The sequence below is a fragment of the Cherax quadricarinatus genome, chromosome 4 (assembly GCF_038502225.1).
Source record: "Cherax quadricarinatus isolate ZL_2023a chromosome 4, ASM3850222v1, whole genome shotgun sequence".
Classification (NCBI taxonomy): domain Eukaryota; kingdom Metazoa; phylum Arthropoda; class Malacostraca; order Decapoda; family Parastacidae; genus Cherax; species Cherax quadricarinatus.
In genome coordinates this window covers 5,112,685-5,134,974 of record NC_091295.1, presented here as the reverse complement: position 1 = coordinate 5,134,974, position 22,290 = coordinate 5,112,685, and the positions used below count along the sequence as shown (strand labels likewise).

General features: G+C 39.8%; 1 protein-coding gene across 1 annotated transcript in view; it reads right to left on the bottom strand.

Annotated features, from left to right (window-relative positions):
* Positions 1–22,290, bottom strand: part of Vps13B (vacuolar protein sorting 13B) — a 394,231-nt gene that overhangs the window by 78,618 nt on the left and 293,323 nt on the right. The window contains exons 33-34 of the mRNA XM_070098172.1: positions 11,737–11,886; positions 7,482–8,307 (exon numbers count right to left, since the gene is read on the bottom strand). Coding sequence (XP_069954273.1) covers positions 7,482–8,307; positions 11,737–11,886 — 976 coding nt within the window. The remainder of the gene's footprint in view (positions 1–7,481; positions 8,308–11,736; positions 11,887–22,290) is intronic.

Below are 22,290 nucleotides of genomic sequence, written 5' to 3'. Positions count from 1 at the left end.
GCTGATGTAGGTAACAGCTCCTAGCTTGCCAATAAAGTTAGGAATCCTTAACCTGTAAATAGCTGTCAATAAAGCTAGGGATCCTTAACCTTGTCAAACCCTGTGTAAAAAAAAAAAAAAAAAAAAAAAAGACAGAGACAGAGAGAGAGACAGAGACAGAGAGAGACAGAGAGACAGGCAAGGGCAAGGAGGAGGTGTTGCTGTGTGCTTCTCTAAAAGTGTTCATGCCCAGCACATTGATGTTACCACCCCTACACATCTTGAAATGATGTTCTTCAAGCTCTGCATAAACACTAGTACCTCTGTACTAGCATGTGCATTGTACAGACCTCAGTGGCAACATGCAGATCCCATCAACTTCCTAATGGAAAATATGTACTCCCTTCTGCTACAACAAAACTGTCAACATATCATAATTGTATGTGACCTCAACCAGCACCTTATACAGAGGGACTTTGATGACCTTCTTGCAGTGTTTGACATGAGAAACTTTGTTGCTTTCCCTACTCACATCTCTGGCTCCTCTCTTGACCCAGTAGTGAGTGATCTGGCAGAAGGTATAGTCACTTGTCAACCCCTCGGCTATGTTGGATCGTCTGACCACAAGGCTGTTTTTACGACACTTAAAATCCCAACAGATCGAGGTGAGGAGTCCACACGCACAACCGGGCTATGGGAAAGAGGTAATTGGCCAGCCCTTCGCTCTGAGCTCGCCACCATCGATTGGAATGCTCTTCTCCAAGGGGATGTTGACAACCAAGTGAAAGCCTTCACTGGACACATCCTTAATCTACAACAAGAACACATTCCTCACCGGCAATATGTGACGAAGCCTACGGATCAGCCTTGGTTTGGCTTTCGTTGTAGAGAGGCTGCTACTGCTAAGTACAAAGCATGGCGAAGGTATAAGAGACATCCTACCACCTATAACAGGAACTTGCACAGGCAAGCTTGTACACATATGGGTGATGTTCAAAAGTGGGCCATTGGTAAATGAGAGGTGGACACTAAAAGAAAGCTAGCATCAGGTAGGGTAGGCTCCAAAACCTGGTGGTCCCTGGGCAAGGACAGACAAGGTTATCTGCCTGATGAACTCATTCCACCTCTAAATCGACAGGATGGGACCACCTCTACTAGTAGTCAATAGAAGGCGGACCTCTTTGCTGAACACTTTGTTACCAAAATGCAAGTTCCTGATCCAGCAAGGGACCCTCCTTGGCTAGCTGCAAGAACTGTGTCAAAACTGTCAGTGGTGACAATAAGGCAGGAGGAGGTGCATTTCCTTCGTAAATCGCTTGACCAAGAAAAGGCTGTGGGCCCAGACAAGTTGAGCCCAAGATTGCTGAGAAGATGTGCAGACCAGCTAGCAGCACCTCTAACTCGCATCTTTCAGCACTGCCTAGTACAGTGTAAATGGCCCTCTCTATGGAAAGAGGCAAATGTAGTCCCTGTTCACAAAAAGAAGAGCAGAGCAGAAATCAGCAACTACAGACCAGTGTCACTCCTGTCAATCACTGGTAAGATCCTTGAGACAATAATCTCAAGACAAATGACAGAGTTTTATGACTATCACTCACTACTTTGTGATCGTCAATATGGCTTCAGGAAAGGTTACTCTGCTGCTGATCTGTTGTTAAACCTCTCCACTAAGCGGCACAAGTCACTGGATGAATCCAAAGTCAGCTGTGTGGTAGCACTGAACATTGCTGGCGCTTTCGACCGGGTGTGGCACCAAGGCCTCTCAGCAAAACTTCAAGCACTGGGAATTGCAGGCTCTACGCTATGTCTCCTCAGTGATTACCTTCATGGTAGATCTCTAAGTGTAGTTCTCAATGGAACGGAATCAGCAAGACATCCTATTGGGGCAAGTGTTCCACAAGGAAGCGTGTTGGGGCCATTGTTATGGAATGTCTACTTCAACGACCTTCTTCATCTCATCCCAGAATCACATGCATATGCAGATGACTGCACACTGACATTCACTTATCCAAGAGAAAAAATGCCAGCTGCTCTAAGCTACATCAATCACCAGCTGAGAGCTATATCAGCTTGGGGAAATAGATGGCAAGTAACATTTGCACTTGAGAAAACGCAAATGATGATTGTCTCTAGGCACCATGATGGTAATGCTGGTGCAGTAGTAAGGATGAATGGGAGTGTGTTGGCACCTGGAGAAGAAGTTGATATCCTTGGGGTGAAATTTGACTCCAAACTAACCATGAAGAACCATGTTGTAAATCTTGCAAACAAGGCAGCCAGGAAGCTTACAGCACTTCGCCGTATCTCGCATCTGGTTGACAGTAGGGGTTGCAAGATTCTGTACAAGGCACAAGTACGCTCACACCTTGAGTATGCTTCACTTTCTTGGTTTGCCTGCCCCCCTCTCATCTGTGACTGCTTGACAGAGTAGAGAACAGAGCAAGACATCTCATCTCTCGCCTGGACCCATCCTGGATAGATCTGTCATTTCGGCAGAGCCTTCAACATAGGAGGGATGTGGGCGGCCTTACTGTTATGTATAAGGCCAATATTGTCAAAGTAGCACATTTGGATCCACTTCGAGGACAGCGTGAAACAAGCTTTTATGCCACAAGACAGGCAGAAGGCAGCAACTTCACTCTAGCTGTACCCTTCTCCAGAACATCACTCCATCTGAGATCATATATACCCAGGATGACTTGAGTATGGAACACATTCGTACAGCATAATGATATCAACGAGATTAAGTCAGTTGATCAAATGAAAATGCTGGCCCACAGATGGCTCCAACTTCATTCTGTTCCCTACTTGTATGTCTCATAACAATAAAAATGCTTTCAAATGAGCTGATGTAGGTAACAGCTCCTAGCTTGCCAATAATGTTAGGAATCCTTAACCTGTAAATAGCTTGTCAATAAAGCTAGGGATCCTTAACCTTGTCAAACCCCTTGTAAAAAAAAAAAGAGAAAGAAAGAAAGGGAAAGAGAGAGAGAGAGAAAGAAAGAGAGAGACATACACACACACACACACAGGTGGTGGACAGAGACAGGATGTCCCAGAGATGGGACACAGAAACAAGGGGTCATAATTGGAAGTTGAAGACTCATATGAGTCAGAGAGATGTTAGGAAGTATTTCTTTAGTCATAGAGTTGTCAGGAATACCCTGACAAGTGATGTAGTGGAGGCAGGAACCATACATAGTTTTAAGATGAGGTATGATAAAGCTCATGGAGCAGGGGGAGAGAGAGAGAGAGGACTTAGTAGTGATCAGTGAAGAGGCAGGGCCTGGAGCTATGTCTCGACCCCTGCAATCACAAATAGGTGTACACACACACACACACACACACACACACACACACACACGAAACATGGAGAGCCAGGATGTTGGACGTGGTGCTGGAAAACCTCATGCACCAACATGTTAAGGACACTACCAGAGTGAGAGGGGAGGATGAACCAGCAAGATTGGACCTTGTGTTCACCCTGGGCAGCTCAGACATTGAGGACATCAAGTATGAGAGTCCCCTAGGAGCTAGCGACCACGTGGTTCTGTGCTTTGAATACATAGTAGAGCTGCAAGTGGAGAGAATAACAGGAGTTGAATGGGAAAAGCCTGACTATAAAAGAGGGGACTACATAGGGTTGAAGAACTTCCTGCGGGAGGTCCAGTGGGACAGAGAACTGGCAGTAAAGCCAGTAAATGAAATGATGGAATATGTAACAACAAAATGCAAGGAGGCAGTGGAAAAGTTTATTCCCAAGGGCAACAGTAACAACGGGAAGACCAGAACGAGCCCCTGGTTTACCCGACGGTGTAAGGAGGCAAAAACAAAGTGTAATAGAGAATGGAAAAAGTACAGAAGGCAGAGAACACACGAAAATAGGGAGATCAGTCGCAGAGCCAGGAATGAGTATGCACAGGTAAGGAGGGAGGCCCAGCGACAGTATGAAAATGACATAGCATCGAGAATCAAGACTGACCCGAAACTGTTGTATAGCCACATCAGGAGGAAGACAACAGTAAAAGACCAGGTGATCAGATTAAGGACAGAAGGTGGAGAACTCACAAGAAATAATCAAGAGGTATGTGAGGAGCTGAACAGGAGATTTAAGGAAGTTTTTACAGTAGAGACAGGAAGGGCTGTGGGAAGACAGCACAGAAGGGAACATCAAGAGGGAATATACCAACAAGTGTTGGATGACATACGAACAACTGAGGAGGAGATGAAGAAGCTCTTGAGTGACCTTGACACCTCAAAGGCGATGGGACCGGACAACATCTCCCCATGGGTCCTTAGAGAAGGAGCAGAGATGCTGTGCATGCCTCTAACCACAATCTTCAACACATCCCTTGAAATTGGGCAACTACCTGAGAAATGGAAGACAGCTAATGTAGTCCCCATATTTAAGAAAGGAAACAGAAACGAGGCACTAAACTACAGACCTGTGTCTCTGACATGTATTGTGTGCCAAGTCATGGAGAAGATTATCAGGAGGAGAGTGGTCGAACACCTGGAAAGGAACAAGATTATAAATGAAAACCAGCATGGGTTCATGGAAGGCAAATCCTGTATCACAAACCTCCTGGAGTTTTATGACAAGGTAACAGAAGTAAGACACGAGAGAGAGGGGTGGGTAGATTGCGTTTTCCTAGACTGCAGGGAAGGCCTTTGACACAGTTCCCCACAAGAGATTAGTGCAGAAGCTGGAGGATCAGGCGCACGTAAAAGGGAGGGCACTGCAATGGATAAGGGAATACCTGACAGGGAGGCAGCAACGAGTCATGGTATGTGAAGAGGTATCACAGTGGGCGCCTGTTACGAGCGGGGTCCCACAGGGGTCAGTTCTAGGACCAGTGCTATTTTTGATATATGTGAATGACATGATGGAAGTAATAGACTCTGAAGTGTCCCTGTTCGCAGATGACGTGAAGTTGATGAGAAGAATTAAATCGGACGAGGATGAGGCAGGACTGCAAAGAGACCTGGACAGGCTGGACATGTGGTCCAGTAACTGGCTTCTCGAATTCAATCCAGCCAAATGCAAAGTCACGAAGATTGGGGAGGGGCAAAGAAGACCGCAGACAGAGTATAGGCTAGGTGGACAAAGACTACAGACCTCACTCAGGGAGAAAGACCTTGGGGTGACCATAACACCGAGCACATCACCGGAGGCACACATCAACCAAATAACTGCTGCAGCATACGGGCGCCTGGCAAACCTGAGAATAGCGTTCCGATACCTTAATAAGGAATCGTTCAAGACACTGTACACTGTGTATGTTAGGCCCATACTGGAGTATGCAGCACCAGTCTGGAACCCACACCTGGTCAAGCACGTCAAGAAGTTAGAGAAAGTACAAAGGTTTGCAACAAGGCTAGTCCCAGAGCTCAAGGGAATGTCGTATGAGGAAAGGTTAAGGGAAATCGGACTGACGACACTGGAGGACAGAAGGGTCAGGGGAGACATGATAACGACATACAAGATACTGCGGGGAATAGACAAGGTGGACAGAGATAGGATGTTCCAGAGAGGGGACACAGGGACAAGGGGTCACAACTGGAAGCTGAAGACTCAGACGAGTCACAGGGACGTTAGAAAGTATTTCTTCAGTCATAGAGTTGTCAGCAAGTGGAATAGCCTAGCAAGTGAAGTAGTGGAGGCAGGAACCATACATAGTTTCAAGAAGAGGTATGACAAAGCTCAGGAAGCAGAGAGAGAGAGGACCCAGTAGCGATCAGTGAAGAGGCGGGGCCAGGAGCTGAGTCTTAACCCCTGCAACCACAATTAGGTGAGTACAATTAGGCGAGTACACACACACACACACACACACACACACACACACACACACACACACACACACACACACACACACACACACACACACACACACACACACACACACACACAAACACACACACATACAAACACACACAAACACACATACACAGATAAGAGCTAGAAATTAATATTTTGTGCAATATAAATAATTAACCCGTGAACGGTCCAAGCAGATCTACGTTCACATGCGTAGTGCTCCAAAAGTAGATCTACGTTGTTTTTTTACATATTTTCAAATATAACAAAAAAAAAGTAGATCAAAGTTTTTTTACACGTTTTCAAATGTAAAAAAAAAAGATAAACTTTTTTTACATACTTTCAAATGTTGAAAAAACGTATATATATGTTTGGACCGTTTATGGGTTAAACACACAGTTGGCTCTCAAAATTTAAGTGTTTCCAGTTCTACTCCTTGGAAATCTCCTGTTCTCTGCCTTCCCTATACTTCCAGTCTTTCTAATCTCAACAACTCTCTCCGTTCCTTAGACATCAAACTTACTTTTGCCAGACTAACACTCTTTGCACTATTCTAGTTCATACCTCTCCTCCCTCCATAGATGCTCCTGGTGTCTACTCTATTTCCTGTTCCTCTTGTCCTCTTCAGTACTTTGGAGAAACTGGCTGCTCTCTTTCTGACACCAAGAATGCTCTTTTCTGTCATGTCAGAGATCACAGTCATCCTATTGACTAGTCTTCTGCTAAAACTGTCTTCCCTACTTCTAACTTTCACAGTTAGAAGTAGGGTTTTGTCTGTAGATGCCTTCCTTTCCCATTACATTGTAAAATGCTCCAAACTTCAGAACACCCGTGACTCAACCTGATTCATTTTTCTCCTCCTCCCTCTTCCTCTTTTTTTTTTTTTATCTTTCTTCTTTGGGTTTTCATTCTTCTGCCTCAGATGTTTGGTCCTTTACTTACCCCCCTCCCTGCCCCTTTTCCCTGTGTTTTTGTTTCTACCCCTTAGCTCTCCTCTTTCTTGGCCTTGACTGATTCCACTACTGCTCCTACCACTACCTCTCTACTTCCTTTCCTACTACTGCTCTCGTCCTGTCCCTGTCTGCTGGTCTATACAGCCTCTCCTCAATTAGTGACGTACTTGTTTACCAACAACTCAGACTTACGACGGGCTCTCTGACCAGTATGCACACCTAAATAGTGTATATTAGAGCTGATTTTCTCTATTTAGTATATTACAGTATACAGTACACTGCTTTATAAACATTTAAAAATATACCAGAAATGTTATAAATGGTGGAAAGGAGACATTAAAACAGTATCAAAGATGGATGACACAAACCCACTACCATTATAGTATTTTCCTCACTTAATGACAAATTCGTTTACCAATGTTGTCTTAGAAACAGAACTCCATCGTTAAATGAAGAGAGGCTGTGTATACTGCCTCCTCCTGTCCTTTCTGTTAGTGTGACTTTGTAAACGATCCAAGTCGGACCAAAACGTTGTTGTAAGCTCCTCTCTCCTTTGTGCGAGTAATGTTCCAGTCACGGTATTGTGCCTTTTTGTTCTTTACAGAAGGATAACTTTATTACAATGCTGTTATACTGTGGCTACACTGCATAAACTTCCAGTTACTCAACTACTTCAATTAAATGAAGTCTTGAATTAATTTGAAAAAAATATTACTAGAAACTTGACTTACCTAATATAAGTAGGGCATTTGTACAATTGTGTATAATCATTTGCGGTGATGGATCCACTTGAACAACCATTTTAATTTGGCCAAAGTGCTTGTGAGAAGTAACCAAGAATGATCTATTGAGGACAGGTCCATCATCACTATTTGGCAGTGTAAAAGTCATCCTCTGGTCTGGTGGTGTGTCCTTTATTACAACTGGGTGAGCTTGATAACCATTTTGGCCAATCTGAATACAACAGAGCTCTTCATCTGATGTTGATGAGCCAGGGTCTCTTAGAATGTGCCACATAAGTAGTGGAACTTCTTTCATGCAGCTGCTTCGGCATTTACTAGACAGTTCTAAAGCAGGTAATGACACAGGAAGCTGGATCTTAATATTGCCAGCATAAACATACATAGAACAAACAGTTAATTCCTCTTCAGTATTGTTGGTGATTGAATAAGTTGGCAGAAGGTGCATTATTTGAATGTTCTCCTCGTACCTAGAGAGAACAGTAATGAAACACACTTTGTCCTGAGTAGGAATGCGGAGGTTAGTGGAACCTTCTCGAGGAATGCGACCCTCAAACTTCAGACTGTACCATCTGTCTTCTTTGGACAACTGTAAAGATGTAGTATGATAATGTTGGTCATTTTCTATTAAGCCAATTGTAAAAAGTCCATCCATCTTTGGGGGAGCAAACACAGCTCCAGGAGGAACAAACCAGCTACTTGAGGAGTCAGCTTCTTGCAGCAACAGTTCTATCCCAGTATGATTGACCATCAAGGCCCATGGTCTTATGTCAACCACCAGTGTACTGCAGTATGGATACATACCACAGAACCCAACCTGTAAAACAACAATAGTTTGAAACAGTGTGTTTTTCTTTACAGACAGTAAGTACTCTTTAATTAAATTCCTTTTATAAAAATAGCAAACATTATATATAAGAATCATCTCTTTTAAATAATTTGGCATACTGGATAAAGACTCTCAACATTCATAAAAAAAAAGTGAAGATACATTTCCTAGACAAACAACCGTACATGCCAGCAAACAAGTCGTCCTGGCATATAAGTCGACCCCTAAAATTTTGGTGCTAATTCAAGTTTAGGCCTATATTTGCTTGATAAGTCGATTCCCCCCACTATGTCTGACTCGAACAAGATTAAAATACCACAATTTCCATAACTTAATCTTCCATTCTATATTATCTTTGTTACAGTAAATGTCAAGTCTCCAATTACTGAGTTAAATTTTTCATTACAGGACCTGTAAATGTGGTGAGCAGCCAACCACTGTAACAAAACTATTTGAAATATATAATGTCTCTATCCATAGAAAGAGCACTCAGCTCACATACTAAATGTTCGTGGTTCAATTACCGGCACAGATGAAAATGTTGGACATGTTTCCTTACACCTGTTGTCGCTGTTCACCTAGCACTAAATGGGTACCTGGGTGTTAGTTGACTGTTATTTGTCACATCCTGGGAGACAAGATTAACCCTTTGAGGGTTGAGACCCCCTGATCCTTAACTCACTCTCAAGGTAAAAAAAAAAAAATTATTATTTTTCTTATGAAATGATAAGAGAATCTTTTCCCGATGGTAATAACACCAAAAGCTCGAAATCTGATGGAAAACTTACAAAATTACCCTCTCGCAAAGTTAGCGATATCAACGATATTTATGCATTGATGATTTTTGTCCACTTTGCGCCCTATTTTCGGCCAATTCCATTGTTCCAGTTGACAAAAATCATAGCTATTTCACTAGAACTCCATTTGTTATATCAACTGAGTACAAGAAACTGCCCATTTACCAATTTCAACTACCCAATAAAGTGGTCAGAAATTGGCAATTTGGCCAATTTCAACCAAATTTCAGAAGATGCCAAGATCAAAATATGGCCCAGAATAAACAAGACAGACATTCCTGGAACTAAAATAACATTTTCTCTGTTCATTAGTCACATCTCCAGGCCCCTCTTATATTACTCTTGCTTTCCATTTTGAATTTTTATTCACACAAAATATTAAAGATTTACTGCTATGCAGACTACTGCATCATTGTAAAAATGGTATAAATAATATCAGCGCACTTGCGAAAGAATACTGGATGCGTGGCATGATTTGTTTACTCTTGAACACTGGCAAAAATCAAACATTTCCGCTACTTTCACCTTAATTTCAAGGTACTTTTCATTGTGAAACCGATCAAAACCATCTCTAGTTCTGTAATATATCTTACATTCTATCAAATGAGACAAAGAAATGAGAATACAACCATAAATACCATATGGAAATACACTGCAAAGTTGCTGTTTTAACCCTTTGACTGTTGCAGGCCCCTTTCTGAAACTGTCATTCTATGTCGCAAAATATTCGAAAAAAAAAATTATTTTTTCTTATGAAAATGTTAAGATTATTTTTCTGAGTGTTTTAGTCCAAAAAAAACAACAAATTTTTGCCATCAGTACTTACCGAGATATAGAGGCGTGAAGTTTGCAGAAAATGAGCCGCGTATGGCAACAGCGGTGACTGCGGCTCACCTGGTAAACTTTGGTTTACTTGTATTTGAAGGTTTGTTGTTTTTTTCACCATTTTATTTTTTCACATAACTTATGTGGCCTGTGAGACCAAAGTAAGGTGCAGTGTACGTATATACACTCGTTGTATACAACACAATAAGCACACAAACATAATTATCAATATATTGTTTACAAAACTTGTTTACAAAAACAAACAATACAAAAAATTGTTTTTTACTATTGTTCTATAATATATATACCAATATACAGTCACTGAACATACTCCTAGAAGTTCTGCAGCTTGTGGAACTCTTTGAAACATGTTTTCATACACAATGGTGTTTTACACTCCTCACACATAAAACCAGTGTGTGTGCATTTTTGTGGACTTTTTTTTATGTGCAAAGACAAAACACCTGGTCTGAGCAGTTTTCTTCAAAGTATTAGCAGGCAGTTGTGTTATGTAGTTCTTTCTTTCTTTCAACACACTGGCTGTATCCCACCAAGGTGGGGTGGCCCAAAAGGAAAAACGAAAGTTTCTCCTTTTACATTTAGTAATACATACAGGAGAAGGGGTTACTAGCCCCTTGCTCCCAGCATTTTAGTTGCCTCTTACAACACACATGGCTTACGGAGGAAGAATTCTGTTCCACTTCCCCATGGAGATAAGAGGAAATAAACAAGAACAAGAACTAGAAAGAAAATAGAAGAAAACCCAGAGGGGTGTGTATATATATGCTTGTACATGTATGTGTAGTGTGACCTAAGTGTAAGTAGAAGTAGCAAGATGTATCTGAAATCTTGCATGTTTATGAGACAGAAAAATGGACACCAGCAATCCTACCATCATGTAAAACAATTACAGGCTTCCGTTTTACACTCACTTGGCAGGACGGTAGTACCTCCCTGGGCGGTTGCTGTCTACCAACCTACTACATATAAACTTGATATATCTTTCATATATACAGTATTAAAATTATAGGTAGTAGGTTGGTAGACAGCAACCGCCCAGAGGTACTACCATCCTGCCAAGTGAGTGTAAAACGAAAGCCAGTAATTGTTTTACATGATGGTAGGAATGCTGGTGTCCATTTTTCTGTCTCATAAACATGCAAGGTTTCAGGTACGTCTTGCTACTTCTACTTACACTTAGGTCACACTACACATACATGTACAAGCATATATATATACACACACCCCTCTGGGTTTTTTTCTATTTTCTTACTAGTTCTTGTTCTTGTTTATTTCCTCTTACCTCCATGGGGAAGTGGAATAGAATTCTTCCTCCATAAGCCATGCGTGTTGTAAGAGGCGACTAAAATGCCGGGAGCAAGGGTCTAGTAACCCCTTCTCCTGTATATATTACTAAATGTAAAAGGAGAAGCTTTTGTTTTTCCTTTTGGGCCACCCTACCTTGGTGGGATATGGCCGGTGTGTTAAAAGAAAGAAGAATATATTAAAATCTGACAGTGCAATAAGTAGGTTAATTTATTTATAACCTAAACAATAATTTACGTAACATGTGTCAGTGACACACGTTAAGTAAACCAAGATCTTACATCTTCATCAGTTTACATAACACGTGTGTTGGTGACACATATGTTAAGTAAACCAAGATCTTACATCTTCATCAGTTTACATAACACGTGTGTTGGTGACACATATGTTAAGTAAACCAAGATCTTACATCTTCATCAGTTTACATAACATGTTGGTGACACACGTTATGTAAACTTTGTTATCCTACCTGTAGATCAATCTTGGGCTGGTCAGCAAAGAGAAGATCACCCATAAAGTCTGATGTGTCTACATATGGCCAGCGCTCCTCAGGACCATCAAACAACTGCTGTAAATACTGTGAGATATCCACTGCTTCATGAGGCTGGGAAAGTCTCATCTGCAAAATGAACAGTAAAACTTAAAATAAATATATATTCTATAACTTAAAATTTCAATAATATATTTCTTTTGTAGTATAATCACTCCAATGCTCCATTTTGTTCCTGTAGTAATTCTCAGAAATCAACAACAATTTTTTTAAGACTCCAAATGATAAAATGTGCACTTTGCAAAGTGGCATTTTTGCAACATATTGAACGACAGCCTTCAGTCACTCAGCAGGTGCAATCCTAATTTACTAAGTGCTCACATTCACTTTTCATTGAAGTAAATTTAATTGGGAGTCTCCTGAACTATTCCTTAACGAACATGAGATACTGCAGTTTTAGTGTGAAACTCAAAGTGATGCAAGAACAGCTGACTGTGAGTATAAGTCAGCTCATAGCCACAAAACATAATGCATGACAAAGAATATACCCACTTATTTAACACTTTGACTGTCGCAACCCCCAATCCTGAAGTGTCTCCTGGTGTCGCAAAATTTAACCCTTTGACTGTCGCGGCCGTACATATACGTCTTACGAGGTACCGTGTTTGACGTATATATACTCATAAATTCTAGCAGCTTCAAATCAAGCAGGAGAAAGCTGGTAGGCCCACATGTGAGAGAATGGGTCTGTGTGGTCAGTGTTCACCATATAAAAAAAATCCTGCAGCATGCAGTGCATAATGAGAAAAAAAAACTCCGACCGTTTTTTTAATTAAAATGCCGACTTTGTGGTCTATTTTCGTATAGTATTTATGGTTGCATTCTCGTTTTCTTGGTCTCATTTGATAGAATGGAAAACATATTATAGAAATAGAGGTGATTTTGATTGATTTTACTATAAAAAGAACCTGGAAATGGAGCTCAAAATAGGGGAAATGTTTGATTTTTGCCAATGTTCAAAAGTAAACAAATGATGTCATTGTCCAATAAATGTCCAACTAGCCATTCTAATATGCAGTCACGAATGGGTTGATGTTATTTTTACAATTATTACAGTATTGCAGTAGTCTGCATAACAGTAAATCTTCTATTTTTTGTTTGAATAAAAATTCAAAATAGAAAGCAAGAGTAATATCAGAGGGGCCTGGAGACATGACTGATGAACAAAGAAAATGTTATTTTAGAGCCAGGAATGTCTGCATTGTTCATTCTGGACCTTATTTTGAAATTGTCATATTTTTTAATTTTCGTGAAATTGGCCAAATTGCAAATTTCTGACCACGTTATTGGGTAGTTGAAATCGGTAAATGGGCAGTTTCTTGTACTCAATCGATAAAAAAAACGGAGTTCTAAAGAAATAGCTATGAGTTTGGTCAACTGGAACAATGGAATAAGCCGAAAATAGGGCTCAAATTGGGCGAAATCGCCGATTTGTAAATATCGCTGAGGTTGCTAACTTCGCTAGAGAGTAATTCCGTCAGTTTTCCATCAAATTTAATTTTTTTTGGTGTCATTACAATCGGGAAAAGATTCTTTATCATTTCATAAAAAAATAATTTTTTTTTTAAATTTTGCAACACCAGGAGACACCTCAGGATTGGGGGTTGCGACAGTCAAGGGGTTAAAAAAAAAATAATTTTTTCTTATGAAATGATAGAGAATCTTTTCCCGATTGTAATGACACCAAAAAACATGAAATTTGATGGAAAACTGACGGAATTACGCTCTCGCGAAGTTAGCGACCTCAGCGATATTTACAAATCAGTGATTTCGCCCAATTTAAGCCCTATTTTCGGCTAATTCCTTTGTTCCAGTCAACCAAACTCATAGCTATTTCTTTAGAACTCCATTTTTTCTATCGATTGAGTGCAGGAAACTGCCCATTTACCGATATCAACTACCAAATAACGTGGTCAGAAATTTGCAATTTGGCCAATTTCATGAAAATTAAAAAATATGACAATTTCAAAATAAGGTCCAGAATGAACAATACAGACATTCCTGGCTCTAAAATAACATTTTCTTTGTTCATCAGTCATGTCTCCAGGCCCCTCTGATATTACTCTTGTTTTCTATTTTGAATTTTTATTCAAACAAAAAATAGAAGATTTACTGTAATGCAGACTACTGCAATACTGTAATAACTGTATAAATAACATCAACCCATTCATGACTGCATATTAGAATGGCTAGTTGGACATTTATTGGACAATGACATCATTTGTTTACTTTTGAACATCGGCAAAAATCAAACATTTCCCCTACTTTGAGCTCCATTTCCAGGTTCTTTTTATAGTAAAATCAATCAAAATCACCTCTATTTCTATCAAATGAGACCAAGAAAATGAGAATACAACCATAAATACTATACAAAAATAGACCACAAAGTCGGCATTTTAATTAAAAAAAACGGTCGGAGATTTTTTTTCTCATTATGCACTACATGCTCCAGGATTTTTTTTATATGGTGCACACTGACCACACAGACCCATTCTCTCACATGTGGGCCTACCAGCTTTCTCCTGCTTGATTTGACGCCGCTAGAATTTGAGTATATATACGTCAAACACGGTACCTCGTAAGACATATATATACGACCTCGACAGTCAAGGGGTTAATAGCAAGAAGGTCCTTAAAGTAAATACTTAATGAGAGGTTTTAGTGTACAATATTATCCTCAAAATGTATTTGAGATACATATGGGAGCAGTACAATCAAGCTTTGGAATATAATAGTGTAATCAAGTTTTGGAATACGGATATTCCCCTACTTACGAACAAGTTCAGTTCCGAGCAGTCATTCGTAGGTCAGTATGTTCGTAAGTCCAACATATGTAAGTATCCAGTGCCGTACAGCAGTGTAGCATATGTACATATCAACATCGAGTTTACTAGCGTAACCTACTGTACACAGTAGGGCCCTGCCTTGTGGCATTTCGCCTTATGGCATTCCTCTAATACAGACATTACAAACTATGACCAAAACTCGCTATACAGCTCCTCCCACCTGACTTTCTAACATGGTCACTGAGCCCCACCAGGTTTGTTTACATTCTCCATGAACTCCGTGAACACTGTGTCTCTCCAATATTATAATAATCAAAAAGAAGCGCTAAACCACAAGGGGGTCATACAGCAATGTCTCTTCATTATGTCCAGAAACTTTCCAAAATTTCGAGTGTTTTAAAGTTACTTCATATTTTATATATATACTCTGATAATTACATTTTTGCATACCTGTACCTAAATAAACTTATACACTGTGCTGGCATGCAGGTACACATTAACCCTTTGAGGGTTTTGGTCGTACTAGTACGTTTTACGCGTAGGGGTTTTTGACGTACTAGTACTCATAAATTCTAGCAGCCTCAAATCTAGTGGGAGAAAGCTGGTAGGCCTTCATGTGAAAGAATGGGTCTATGTGGTCAGTGTGCACAGTCTAAAAAAAATCCTGCAGCACACAGTGCATAATGAGAAAAAAAAAAACTTTGACCATTTTTTTTTAATAAATCAGCGACTTTGCAGTGTATTTTCGTATGGTATTTATTGTTGTATTCTAGTTTTCTTGGTCTCATTTTATAGAATGGAAGACATATTACAGAAATTGAGATGATTTTGACCGGTTTTACAATGAAAGGTGCCTTGAAATTGAGCTCAAAGCAGCAGAAATGTTCGATTTTTACCAAACTTCAAAAGTAAACAAATCGTGCCAAGCGTGCAATACACGTCAACTGGTGAGTCTAATATTCTTTTACAAGTGCACCAATAATATTTATACCATTTTTTACACTAATGCAGTAGTCTGCATAACAGTAAATCTTATATTTTTTGTGAGAATAAAAATTCAAAGTGGAAAGCAAAAGGATATAAGAGGGCCCTTGAGACGTGACTAATGACTAGAGGAAATGTCATTTTAGTGCCAGGAATGTCTTTCTTGTTTATTCTGGACCCTATTCGGAAATTGGCATCTTTTGAAATTTGTGTGTAATTGGCAAAATTGCTAAATTCTGACCACTGTACTGGATAGTTGAATTTATAAATGGGTGGTTTCTTGCACCCATTCGATAGAAAAAATGGAGTTCTAGCGAAATATTCATGTTTTTTGTCGACTAGTACAGTGAAATTGGCCGAAAATGGGGCTCAAAGTGGGCAAAATCGCCGATGCGTAAATATCGCCGAGACCGCTAACTTTGCGAGAGCATAATTCCATAAGTTTTCTATCAAATTTCAAACTTTTGGTGTCTTTATGATCGGGAAAAGATTCTCTATCTTTTCATAAGAGAAAATAATTTTTTTTTTTTTTTAAATTTGGCCGACCCTGAGAACGAGTTTCAGAGAGGGCCTGTCGACCCTCAAAGGGTTAAAATCACTATGAGTTTCTTATTAGGCAGAGGATGCCATAAATTAATAATGATAATAATAATATCCTAGGTAGTAGATTGGTAGACAGCAACCGCCCAGGGAGGTACTACCGTCCTGCCAAGTGAGTGTAAAACGGAAGCCTGTAATTGTTTTACACGATGGTAGGATTACTGGTGTTTTTTTTGTTTTTTTTTAACAAATTGGCCGTCTCCCACCGAGGCAGGGTGACCCAAAAAGAAAGAAAATCCCCAAAAAGAAAATACTTTCATCATCATTCAACACTTTCAAGTCACTCACACATAATCACTGTTTTTGCAGAGGTGCTCAGAACACAACAGTTTAGAAGCATATATGTAAAAAGATACACAACATATCCCTTCAAGCTGCTAATATCCGAAAATCTCCTTTAGAGTGCAGGCATTGTACTTCCCATTTCCAGGACTCAAGTCCAGCTATATAAAAATAAACAGTTTCCCTGAATCCCTTCACTAAATATTACCCTGATCACACTCCAACAGATCATCAGGTCCCAAATACCATTCGTCTTCATTCACTCCTATCGAACACGCTCATGCCTGCTTGCTGGAAGTCCAAGCCCCTCGCCCACAAAACCTCCCTTACCCCTTCCTTCCAACCTTTTCGAGGATGACCCCTACCCCGCCTTCCTTCCCCTACAGATTTATGCGCTCTCCATGTCATTCTACTTTGATCCATGTACAAGCATATATATACACACACCTCTGGGTTTTCTTCTATTTTCTTTCTAGTTCTTGTTCTTGTTTATTTCCTCTTATCTCCATGAGGAAGTGGAACAGAATTCTTCCTCCGTAAGCCATGCGTGTTGTAAGAGGCGACTAAAATGCCAGGAGCAAGGGGCTAGTAACCTCTTCACCTATATAAATTACTAAATTTAAGAAAAGAAACTTTTGTTTTTCTTTTGGGCCACCCTGCCTTGGTGGGATACGGCCAGTTTGTTGAAAGAAAGAAGAAATAATAATATGCAATAATAATCACTCTGAGGCACATTAAATGTCATATATTACATTAATATAAACATTTTCATTTATCCATCTATGATATTTTTCTCAAAATTATATAATAAACACGATATGTAGCATATAAACATGATAAATACACTCCACAGGAAAATAAATTGGGACACTTTAAATGTCGTAGTATATTATGTGAGGGTGGGGTGTTCCGGCTGGCTACCATACCTCCTACATCTGAGTTCCTACAAATAACTACTACTCACCTCACACCCTACATTAAGACTACAAATATTTTAAGGTACTAATGAATGTACTGTGTGTGTATTTTAGTTTTTATTGTTTTTAACGCCTAGTTCTATTGCTAACTTAATGTAAACTTGTTACTTGGAATTTATATGCATTTATAAGCAGAAAAAAATGGCTTTCTGGCAATGTCCGCTTTTCAGCGGTAGCCTGGAACCTAACCTGCCATATAAGTGGGGCCCTACTATACTAGTAATGAAAACGTGTAAACAAAACATGAAACAGTAGCAGTGAATTGCATAATGGACAGATGCTAAAGCCTTGGTGTACTGTTTCACATTCCAGTCCTGCAATTCAAACAATGACAGAGATTCTTCAAGCAAACAAAACCCCTCTGCCATCAACTTTGTCTGGAAGTGATTTGGTTCTGGAACCAGTTCCACTTCCTCTTCTTATTCTTCCACCTTTCTCTGGGTGTACAGCTTCATGAGGTCTTCAGAGTACACTTATTACTTACCTTAAAATATTAATATTAATGTGTGAGAGGTGAATGGCAGGGTGTTTATTGAATAAAATCAGAATGGCACACCATCATCCTCTAACTTGGCACTTAAAGCAAGAGGCTTACGACTTCTCTTTTTATCACAGCTAACCTTAGACGCCATCGTCAATGAGAGCCAACTAGTTAACGAAAGAGTAAATGAGAGAGAGAACAAGATACAGAGTTGAGACAATGTAAGAACACTAACTGAACAGGTAGTGGACAATCACTTGGTCAGGCGAAATAAATGCGTATTAATATGTGTCTGCTTTTAGTTCATTCACGTCCATTTGTAAGAGTTTGTAAAACATTTACCTCAACATTTTTTTATTATAATAATAATTACCTCACAATACAAATACTCTTACATTGTGTACAAGTTGTACAAGTTAGTTCAGAATAAACAAACAGCAACACCCCATTTTTAGAGTGAATGAAGATAATAATAATAATAATAATAATAATAATAATAATAATAATAATAATAATATTATTATTATTATTATTATTATTAATATTAATAATAATATTATTATTATTATTATTTATTATAAAAGCACTAGACCCACAAGGGTCGTGAATTGCTATATATAGAGTAAAGGCATACGAAAAAAATATTTTTCTACAGTTACCCCCCAGTTTGACTAGAGAAAACATAACTCTTCCGACACTACCTACACAGCTGCTTTGTAAACAAATCTCATATTTACATCAATTTTTATTCTGTGAGTGTAGGTATCATGTTTATATGCTATGTAATGGGTTTCATATATAATTTTGAGAAAAATATCATAGATGGATTAATGAAAATGCCTATATTGATGTAAAATAAGACATTTACTGTGCCCAAGAGTGAATATTATTACGTAGTATTAGCGTCATGAGTAGAGAGAGACTTAGCAATTTTAATGTGTACCTGCACACCAGCACAGTGTGCAAGTATATTTAGGTACGGGTACACTTAACCCTTTGACTGTTGCAGGCCCCTTTCTGAAACATTCATTCTAAGTCGATAAATTTTTGAAAAAAAAAAAATTATTTTTTCTTATGAAATGATAGAGAATCTTTTCCCGATGGTAATGACACCAAAAGTTCGAAATTTGGTCGAAAACTCAGGGAATTACGCTCCCGCAAAATTAGCGGTCTCGGCAACATATGTGTATCGGCGATTTTGCCGAATTTGAGCCCTGTTTTCAGCCAATTCCGTTGTTCCAGTTGACCAAATTCATAGCTATTTCTTTAGAACTCTATTTTATCTATCAGCTGAGTACAAGAAACCGCCCATTTACCAATTTGAACTACCCAATATAGTGGTCAAAAATTGGCAATTTGGCCAATTTCATGCAAATTAAAAAAGATTCCAATTTCAAAATAGGGTCCAGAATAAACAAGGTAGACATTCTTGGCACTAAAATAACATATCCTCTGTTCATTAGTCACATCACTAGGCCCCTCTCATATTATTATTGCTTTCTATTTTGATTTTTTATTCATACAAAAAAATACAAAATTTACTGGTATGCAGACAACTGCATTACTGTAAAAATGGTATAAATAATATCAGTGCACTAGTGAAAGAATATTAAACTCCCCAGTTGACGTGTATTGGACGTGTGGTGTGATTTGTTTATTCCTGAGCATTGGTAAAAATCGAACATTTCCGCTACTTTGAGCTCAGTTTCAAGGTCATTTTTATCGTCAAAGTAATGAAAATCATCTCTATTTCTGTAATATGCTTTCCATTTTATCACCTAAGACCATGAAAACGCGAATACAACGATAAATACTATACGAAAATACACCTCAAAGTCAGCGCTTTAATCCAAAAAAACGATCGTTTTTTTTTCTCTCATTACGCACTGTGTGCTGCAGGATTTTTTTTATGTGGTGCACACTGACCACACAGACCCTTTCTCTCACATGTGGGCCTACCAGCTTTCTCCCACTTGATTTGAAGCCGCTAGAATTATTGAGAGTTATTAAATGGAGAGTTAGAGGTATTGGGAAGATGGAGGGAATATTTTGAGGAATTGTTAAATGTTGATGAAGATAGGGAAGCTGTGATTTCGTGTATAGGGCAAGGAGGAACAACATCTTGTAGGAGTGAGGAAGAGCCAGTTGTGAGTGTGGGGGAAGTTCATGAGGCAGTAGGTAAAATGAAAGGGGGTAAGGCAGCCGGGATTGATGGGATAAAGATAGAAATGTTAAAAGCAGGTGGGGATATAGTTTTGGAGTGGTTGGTGCAATTATTTAATAAATGTATGGAAGAGGGTAAAGTACCTAGGGATTGGCAGAGAGCATGCATAGTTCCTTTGTATAAAGGCAAAGGGGATAAAAGAGAGTGCAAAAATTATAGGGGGATAAGTCTGTTGAGTATACCTGGCAAAGTGTATGGTAGAGTTATTATTGAAAGAATTAAGAGTAAGACGGAGAATAGGATAGCAGATGAACAAGGAGGCTTTAGGAAAGGTAGGGGGTGTGTGGACCAGGTGTTTACAGTGAAACATATAAGTGAACAGTATTTAGATAAGGCTAAAGAGGTCTTTGTGGCATTTATGGATTTGGAAAAGGCGTATGACAGGGTGGATAGGGAGGCAATGTGGCAGATGCTGCAGGTGTATGGTGTAGGAGGTAGGTTACTGAAAGCAGTGAAGAGTTTTTACGAGGATAGTGAGGCTCAAGTTAGAGTATGTAGGAAAGAGGGAAATTATTTCCCAGTAAAAGTAGGCCTTAGACAAGGATGTGTGATGTCACCGTGGTTGTTTAATATATTTATAGATGGGGTTGTAAGAGAAGTAAATGCGAGGGTCTTGGCAAGAGGCGTGGAGTTAAAAGATAAAGAATCACACATAAAGTGGGAGTTGTCACAGTTGCTCTTTGCTGATGACACTGTGCTCTTGGGAGATTCTGAAGAGAAGTTGCAGAGATTGGTGGATGAATTTGGTAGGGTGTGCAAAAGAAGAAAATTGAAAGTGAATACAGGAAAGAGTAAGGTTATGAGGATAACAAAAAGATTAGGTGATGAAAGATTGGATATCAGATTGGAGGGAGAGAGTATGGAGGAGGTGAATGTATTCAGATATTTGGGAGTGGACGTGTCAGCGTATGGGTCTATGAAAGATGAGGTGAATCATAGAATTGATGAGGGGAAAAGGGTGAGTGGTGCACTTAGAAGTCTGTGGAGACAAAGAACTTTGTCCTTGGAGGCAAAGAGGGGAATGTATGAGAGTATAGTTTTACCAACGCTCTTATATGGGTGTGAAGCATGGGTGATGAATGTTGCAGCGAGGAGAAGGCTGGAGGCAGTGGAGATGTCATGTCTGAGAGCAATGTGTGGTGTGAATATAATGCAGAGAATTCGTAGTTTGGAAGTTAGGTGGAGGTGCGGGATTACCAAAACTGTTGTCCAGAGGGCTGAGGAAGGGTTGTTGAGGTGGTTCGGACATGTGGAGAGAATGGAGCGAAACAGAATAACTTCAAGAGTGTATCAGTCTGTAGTGGAAGGAAGGCGGGGTAGGGGTCGGCCTAGGAAAGGTTGGAGGGAGGGGGTAAAGGAGGTTTTGTGTGCGAGGGGCTTGGACTTCCAGCAGGCATGCGTGAGCGTGTTTGATAGGAGTGAATGAAGACAAATGGTTTTTAATACTTGACGTGCTGTTGGAGTGTGAGCAGAGTAACATTTACGAAGGGGTTCAGGGAAACCGGCAGGCCGGACTTGAGTCCTGGAGATGGGAAGTACAGTGCCTGCACTCTGAAGGAGGGGTGTTAATGTTGCAGTTTAAAAACTGTAGTGTAAAGCACTCTTCTGGCAAGACAGTGATGGAGTGAATGATGGTGAAAGTTTTTCTTTTTTGGGCCACCCTGCCTTGGTGGGAATCGGCCAGTGTGATAATATATAATATATATTTTTTTTTATTTATTATCACACTGGCCGATTCCCACCAAGGCAGGGTGGCCCAAAAAAGAAAAACTTTCACCATCATTCACTCCATCACTGTCTTGCCAGAAGGGTGCTTTACACTACAGATTTTAAACTGCAACATTAACACCCCTCCTTCAGAGTGCAGGCACTGTACTTCCCATCTCCTGGGAAATCTGGAAAAACAGATGGAACGTGCAACTATGACTACCCTAGAAAATGACAACAGGAAAATGCAAACTCACTTCCTGTAAGCTTTTTCACCCTGAAATGTGTCCCTCTTCAGTACAGGAAAGACTGTGCTATAACTTAAATTGCCAGACACACTATCTAAAGGGGACAAAAAGATGCAAAACATCCAGGCCATGGGAAAACCTGGGTAGCCACAGCCACTCAAGACGGAGAGGTTTTTTAGTGTCA